General features: G+C 41.6%; 1 protein-coding gene across 1 annotated transcript in view; it reads left to right on the plus strand.

The window, feature by feature from the left end:
* The window catches only part of LOC101862228 (coiled-coil domain-containing protein 18), a gene marked incomplete at its 3' end in the record, with an annotated part of 139,162 nt that overhangs the window by 113,806 nt on the left and 17,060 nt on the right, over positions 1-8,296 (plus strand). The window contains 1 exon segment of the mRNA XM_013089798.2: positions 446-543. Within this exon segment, the coding sequence (XP_012945252.1) occupies positions 446-543 (98 nt within the window).

The raw sequence follows: 8,296 nt of genomic DNA on the forward strand, positions 1-8,296 counted from the left end.
ACAGACAGACAGACAGACAGACAGACAGACAGACAGACAGACAGACAGACAGACACACACACACACAGCGATTACGTTATGTTTGTATGATGATGTAGGTAAATGTTTTATTGCAGAAGCTCGTAAGAGCACATTGTAAGGCGGAATGTCCGCTAATAAAAAATAAAAGGCAGGGTGTGTGTGGGGGATCATCTTATCTTATCTTATCTAACTCCATCTGTTTCATCAAAAAGACAAACTTGAACCCGATCCCCCCCCCAAAAAAAAAACACCAAAAAAAACAAAACAAACAAACAAAAACAACAACAAACAAAACAAAACAAAAAAAACAACAAACAAACAAACAAAAAGAACAACAACAAACAAACAAACGAACAAAACGAAACAAAACAACAAGATCAACATTTTAAATAACAGCTTTGTTTGCTTTCCATACTCTCCATAGTCAAAGAACTGGAACAGACGCTGTGTGCCAAGGAGCAGGAGGTGGAACAATGCCAGTGTTGCGTGGATGAGCTAAACGCTCGCATCAGAAAAATAAACGTAAGAGGGCTATTCCACGGTAACTGACGGTACGCAATTTAGACGTTACTTTCTTACATTGATTACACCGTAATTCAACATCCATTTATCTATTTTAACTTTATACAATTAGAACATCTGGCAAACATAGTAAAAATCATTATGAAATGCAGTCATTGAAAAAAAAATTGTACTTTATGCAAATTCTGTGACGTCTTTAGTTTCGAACTGAAGAGACAGAATAATATACCTCATTTGTCCGGCCAGTTACCTTGGAATAACCCAAGAGCTAGTGCACACAGGAGACGGTTTCAACAGACCCCTTTTGACAGTTATGATCTGATACCTACTTGGAGTGCATAGACAGATGGGTGATCGGGAAAGATCAGAGTAATATGGATTTTTTAAAGAGCATCCGAGCAAAGGAATGAACGGAGAACCATGACAGTCAATGTCTTCGCAGGTCTGGTACTTGAAGATGATACTGATATGATACATTTGAGAGCATGCCTCGTGACATTATGAAGGAGAAAAAAGAAGAAAAAAAAGGGCGGGGTGCTTTGACCTGGAGAATGAATTAAGCCCGAATAAACTTCAGATTCTAATTTGATGAAGCGAAACAGAGGTGTATTTTTGTCACAATATGGCGATACTGGGTTCTCGTCAAATTTTAAGCGTATGGAGCTATTGGTGTTATCTTGAAGATTGTTAATTTTTGTTTTGCCATTGATAAAAAAGACCCTTGTATACAGAAAAGAAGTTAAGGTTTTTTGCGATTAATGGAGGCAGGGGTAGCCTGGCATGAGGCGTAAAATTAGCAAGAAAATAGCCGCAGAAGTTCGGTGGCTTCTGAGGCTGTACTGTAGTGAACATGGTAAATCAATTTTTTTCTATGCATTCCACAAATTCCAACAACGTTTTTCAGTAAAAATCAACACAGAAATATATTTTCTAAAGGCCATAACGGGTGTTGGGCCAAACAAACAAACACACACGCATACACAAACAAGCGTGTACACACACACCTACACACACACACACACACACACACACACACACACACACACACACACACACATGCATCGATAAAAACTGCCGAACGAAATGAAAAAAATGCCGGTTTCTCCAATTTTATAATGTTGACGTGCTCCTCCTTTCACCACGACCCTGTTTCATATAAGAGAGCTGTGATCAGCGTCCTTTCCGGGTCTGACCTTTTTGGCCTACATATCGATTTCGTCAAGACATGAAAGATACCGTTGTAAGCTATTCAAATGTACAAAGCCCAGAAAACAAAAAAGGTTATGAGACAGAAAAAGACGGTTTCATTCTCTTTACAATTGTTCCCTCATTTTGTATATTTTCTAGCTGTTTAAAACCCTAGTCTTCTGGATGGGGGCCTCGCAGACCCCAACAGGTATATTTCAGGCATTTTCGACAAAACTTTTGGTTGGATGTTATTTTCCTCCCAGGTATTCTTCAAACACCCTCTGATAAGCATGGATATGGTCTATGAAGTTATTTGGATGATTTGGAAGACAGGGATGACTATTTTCCTAGGACAACCCCCCTGAACCCTAAAGGGGGCCTCTCAGACCCCAAGGCATTTTTACTATAATAGGAAAGGCAGTTCTCCTTCTGTCAAGTATGTACCGAATGGCAGCTTCGATGGGGAGACTGGGTAAGCAGAAATCAACATCTTTTACAACAAAACAAAGGGCGGTGTGGACTCTCTGGATCAGATGGTCCATGCATGCACGTCAAAGAGGCAGACCGTGAGATGGCCTCAGACTTTCTTCTGCAATCTGTTGGAATTTGCACTATTGCTGCTTACTTCTGCTTCACTTCTCAAAATCCCCGGTGTAATATCCGCAAGAAACACAGGAGAAAAATCTTCCTCGAGATGTTGGGTGATGAGCTCTGCCTGCCATTAATACAATATCGGGCTGCCACTGAGAACATCCCTAAGTCAGCTCGTATGAGTATTCTTCTCTGTGGTGTCACACCACTTACCCAAACCCAAGAAGCAAGAGCACTGGCCACTGAACATGGGCAAAGAAAGAGGAAACGCTGAGGACTTTATCAGAGAAACAAGGACAGAATATCTTGTGGAATATCAGTTTGTGGGGAACACTCTGTTTCCAAGCGCGTTTGTCTTCACTGTCAGTAGACACTCATATTCTGAGCACTTGTCTCCTGGTCTTCGGTGCCAGTACTGGTGCCAAGTTACTATATGTACCACACTATTTTGGCATCATCCTAATTATCATTTACCGTAATTAAGTCTCCTTGGGCATTTTCATGAGATTCATTTTTAACTGAAAAACGACCACATCATTTGAATTCAATCTCATTATTCAGCAATAAAAACAGCAAGCTCATGACATGACCGACCCACAATCATTAGGAAAAAAAGTGCCAGAATTGCATTGATTTCTTCAGTCTAACCTCATTCAAAGTTGTTCACCAAATAATATATGATATATAAAGTTCAATAAATGTGTTCGTTAAACAGATAATTTCTGTATGTGTAGTCTTGGGTGTTTTGTTTCAACGTTTCTGTGTTTACGTTTCTGTAAATGATGGTCAACCACCAAGTTTATCCATAAAATACAAAGGATAAATAGTGGAGTCTGAGAGGCTCACTTACAGGCTGCTAGGGAAATCGGACCATCCAGAAGACTAGGGTATATATTTAGAATTTGAACTTCCGCAAAATTGTTCTTGAGCAAGTTCAACCAACACCAGAGATAACGTTATTGCAAAAAATATTTTGTTTTCAAAATTGTTGGCTCATTACAACCAAACAGCTAGATCAAGAGAAAGTGAGAAGGTTTTATTGTATTATGGAGCCATGACAAACGAAATAATTACTGATAAGTGGTATGATCTTTAAATAATGATGAAAGGAGACCTACCGGTAAAATATCTAGTTATCTGTTTACCAAATTATATTTTTGTCTATCTGTCTATCTATCTTGTTCATTTGTCCGTCCATCCTGACATCTCTCCATCTCTCCTTCCCTTCCTCCATCCATCCGTCCGTCCATCCATCCATCTATCCATCCATCTACCCATTAACTGCTGTTTGGCGGGTGCTTTGGTGTAGTTTGCTCCTTCTTTCCTATCAAACGTATATTGTCCGTATCTCTCCTCTGTCGTTTGTGTGTTTGTTACTGTCTTGTAACAACCCTAATTTTCAGCATTTATGTGAAATTATCGCCCCTGCAGGTGGGAGTCGCATACTTTTACTATGGGGGAGTAAAGAATACATCTGCCGTGATACTGCGTGTCGTAAGAGGCGACTAAACGTCACCCGAAAAGTGCCAGTTTGCGGAGGGCCAACTACCTGACCCAGTAAAAGCGGCAAGTTATAGAAACACGAACAAACACGCCGTATTATTTTTCCATCTTGGGAGACGTAGGAGCTTCTATATCAGCAGGAACAATGAAGGACTGAGGACAAAGCCGAAAGGACTCTTCTGACCCAAAACCTTCTCTGTCGAACAGGTCGCTCCGGATTACGTCGTGAGATGTTCGTACCATATAAGAAGGAGGAAAGACTTCTCAAGTAGCACAAGAGATGAAGGGATACAGGCTGCTCATACTAGGATTCAGAGAAACAGTTTGGACAGAAGCAGCTCAGCTTGGGGGAACAATTTAATATTGTATTCTGGGAGGGGAGACAAGCGTCATGCGGAAGGAATTATTTTGAGAAAGTATGCACAGAAGTCATGTATAGGTTGGGAACCACGGGGGGAGAGGATCATCATGGCTTCATTTACTACAAGGAGTAAGAGTATCAACATGAACATATTCAGATCTATGCCCCAACAAATGAAGCTTCCGGATGAAGATAAGGATGCTTTTACAGCCGTCTCCGGAGGGGTCATTGACAAACTACCAAGGAAGGATGTCAACATCATAATAGAAGATGTCAATGCCAAGATCGGTGAGGACAGCGTAGGTTATGAGGGAATCATGGGACAACATGGCTTGGAACAAATGAACGAAAATAGTGAGCGATTTACAAATATCTGTGCTTTTCAACAGTTTTGTCATTAGAAGCTCTGTTTTTCCTCTCAAGAGGATCCACAAGGCTACTTGTGTTTCACTGGATGGAGTGACGGAGAACCAGATCGATCATTTTGGTATCTCTCGTAGGTACATGCGTTCACTGGAAGATGTTACAGTATAATGAGAGGCAGACGTTACATGGATGGCTGGTGTCTCTACTAATAAATTATTGATGGTCAAGGTCAGGGTCAAGGGGGAGACGTTGGATCGGATCATCGTCTGTTGTTAGTAAAACTCAAGCTTCGTCTCAAAAAGCACGGAACCAGAACAGGAACCAAAAGAACGAAGTTCCAAGTAAGTCTCTTAGATGGACACAAGAAAGAGGAGTTTCAACTGCAGTTGAGGAACATATTTCAACCCTTGGCGGATCTTTGTGAAGAGGACATGGAAGTGGGGATGCACAGAAGCAAGGTCAAAGAAGTCTTTTCTTCAACATGTCAAGATATACTCGGTGAGAAGAAATTGGAGCATGAGGAATGGATTAGCAAACGGTCAGTGGATTTGATTAGCATTAGAAGACAATCGAAAGTAGAGACAAATGCAAGTAGAACAAGGGGATCAAAAGCGGACGCATCGGAGCTGTACAGGACAACACCTAAAGATGTAATAAGATCACTAAGAAAAGACAAGGAGGAATTCATAAACTGGCTGGCAGAGAGGGCATAGAAGGTATCAGCAGGAGAGAACACGAGAATCCTTTACCAGACTACAAAGACTCTTTCTGGAAAATTTGGGAAACCAGAAGTAACAGTAAAGGACCAAGAGAGAAAAAACATTTTTGGAAAGGAACCTCAGTCGAGACGATGGGTAGAGCATTTCAGCAGTTTTCTGAACAGACCACCGCCATTAGACCCGACAAACATCCTGCCTGCAGAAAATGAATTATTAATCTGCTGTGATGCTCCATCAAAACAGGAAATTTTGGATGCCATCAAGAAGCTGAACAACGGTAAGGTGACTGGTCCTGATTAGATTCCACCTGAGGCTCTAAAAACAGAAGCCAATGTGACGGCTGACCTCCTTCTCCTTTTTCCAGGATCTGGAATGAGAGCAAGTTCCCAAAGGATTGGAAAGAAGGACACCTTGTGAAACTTCCTAAAAAGGGAGATTTCAGCAACAGCAGCAACTACTGAGGAATTACTCTTCTGTCGGTACCAGGTTAGGTCTTCAACAGAATAATTCTGGAGAGAATCAAGTCTGCAACGGATCCAAGACTTCGGGATAAACAGGTTGGTTTTCGGAAAAACCGGTCAACCCCGGACAAGATTGCTGCGCTGAGGATCATAGTGGAACATTCTCAGGGTTGGAACTCCTAACTGATCGCCGACTGTCTTGACTATGGGAAGGCCTTTGACTGTATAGACCGAGCAACACAGTGGAAGACAGAAGACAATGAGACATCGCAGAATCCCTCATAAGTTGGTTAACCTCATTGGGAGCATGTACAAAGGGAGAAGTCACATGATGGCCTACTCACTGACAGCTTTGACATCAAAACTGGTGTGAGATAGAGATGTTTACTACCACCTTTCCCCTTTACCTTGGCAATCGACAGGCTGATGAAGGAAACCACCAGAGGACACAGAAACAGCATACATTAGACCCCATGGACACAGCTGGACCGTCTGGACTTTGCAGATGACGTGGCACTTTTGTCACACACTCAGGATCAGATGCAAGCAAAGACAACAATTTTAAACAGCATTTCAGAGTCTGTTGGATGTTGGATTTTGGATCCGAGTAGTGGTATGCATCTCAGACGTGTATAAAGAGGATCCAGGTTTTCTTGAACAAGTGTTCAAGAAAGCTACTAAGGATCAGATGGACATACAGGATCACCAACGAGGAAGTATTAAGAAGAACGAGACAGAGCCCAGTCAGAGATGAGGTAGGAAGAAGGCGTTAATTATGGATTGGACACACTTTCAGGAAGTCAAGCAGCTATATTACAAGGAAATTGTTAGATTGGAACCAACAGGGTAAAAGATCTATGGGAAGACCACGTGGAACCTGGAGAAGAGTCACAGAAATGGATGTACAGAAAAGTGGGAAGACATGGAGTAACATCAAGCGACTAGCCCAGAATTGGGAAAGGTTGAAAGTGTTTGTTCGTAGCCTTTATCCTGATCCAGACTGAGAAAGGCTAGGATGATGATGATGTGACATTATCGTACCAGGGAAACACAAAAATGTATAACAAGTTCGTTTATAACGTATAAAAAAAGAAAGGAATTGCAACTACCATAATTCAAGATGAAGAGGGGCATCTGAGGATCAGTTGGCTATTTCTCAACATAGTCTCCGTCTCGTTCGATAGCCACTGTCCACCTTTTCGTAAGTCCACAGATACCAGTTTCGTAGACCTGGGTGGGTTGGTATTTTGGCCAATTTTTCGCAACAGTCTTGATTTCTTCATCGTTTTCATACTGTTGACCTGTCAGTGCTTTTTACATTGGACTGAAAAGGTGAAAGTCTGAAGATGCCAAATCAAGAGAATAAGCTAGGTGTGGAGGTGTTTTCCATCCAAACGAGGTAATTGCCTCCCTTGTTCTGACACTGATATGCGGACGAGCATTGCCATGGTGAAAAAACACTTTCTTCATGTCAAGATTTGGTCTGACTAGTCGAAATCTCGCTTTCAGTCTTATCAATGTCTCAGTATAAATTTCAGAGTTGACAGTTGCTCCTCGTGATAAAAATTCTGTGAGAAGCACGCCTCCCAAAACACGGTTGCCATGATTGTGCCTGCTGATTTCCGTTTTGAATTGTTTGGCTTCTGGGGACGTGAGAGGTCACCATTCCATTTTTGGCTACTCGATTCTGGTTCATAGTAACGAACCCATATCTCGTCTCCGGTTATGAGTCTTTCAAAAAATAAAACGTTTCGTCTTTTTCACTGAGCTCCAAGACCTCATCACAGTAACGCACCCTTTCAGTCTTGTGCTCAGGAGTCAGCTGCCTTGGAACCCTACGGGTGCAGGCTTTTGAAAACCCAAGAGACGTAACAAGGATTTTGGCTCTTCCGTGACTAACCGTTCTACTTTTAGCTTATCAAGTGAAATCTGCCTCCTGTCAGCCCTCATCAATTATTCTGACTTTTCCTTGTTGGAGGTGTTCATACTGCTTGAAGGTCGACGGGTCGATGCTTGTCTGACAAGCACGTGGGCAATACCGTTTTCTCTTCTTCCGGTCCATTGCTCAAACGTCTGACCTACATATATACGGAGCTAAAATCTAGAGCTTGTAAACATTTTGAAGTCTCTTATAGATGATGCTTGTGGTTTCTGCTCAAGAAATTCAATTACATATCTTTGCTTCGGACGGACGTCCAAAGGGGCAGCCATTTTGAAGAGACGTCATTATTCCAGCAAACAAAGAAAACGAGATATTAACAGTTTATGTCCAGGAGTATATTATGTTCAGGTACTTGTGAGCTGAATAGCATACATTTTGGTACAAAAGTGTGCAAAATAGTGAACAACTTGCATTACTTTTTGATTCCCGGTAGTATTACAAGTGCCGTAAAACTCTGACTAAAACGAAAACCGAACCATTGATCCATCCTTCGATCCATCCATCCATACATACACAATTACATACATACATACTTACATACATACGTGCATGCATGCATACATACCTACCTACATACCTACCTACATACCTACCTACATACATACATACATACATACATACA

Source organism: Aplysia californica, unplaced genomic scaffold (assembly GCF_000002075.1).
Source record: "Aplysia californica isolate F4 #8 unplaced genomic scaffold, AplCal3.0 scaffold01050, whole genome shotgun sequence".
Classification (NCBI taxonomy): domain Eukaryota; kingdom Metazoa; phylum Mollusca; class Gastropoda; order Aplysiida; family Aplysiidae; genus Aplysia; species Aplysia californica.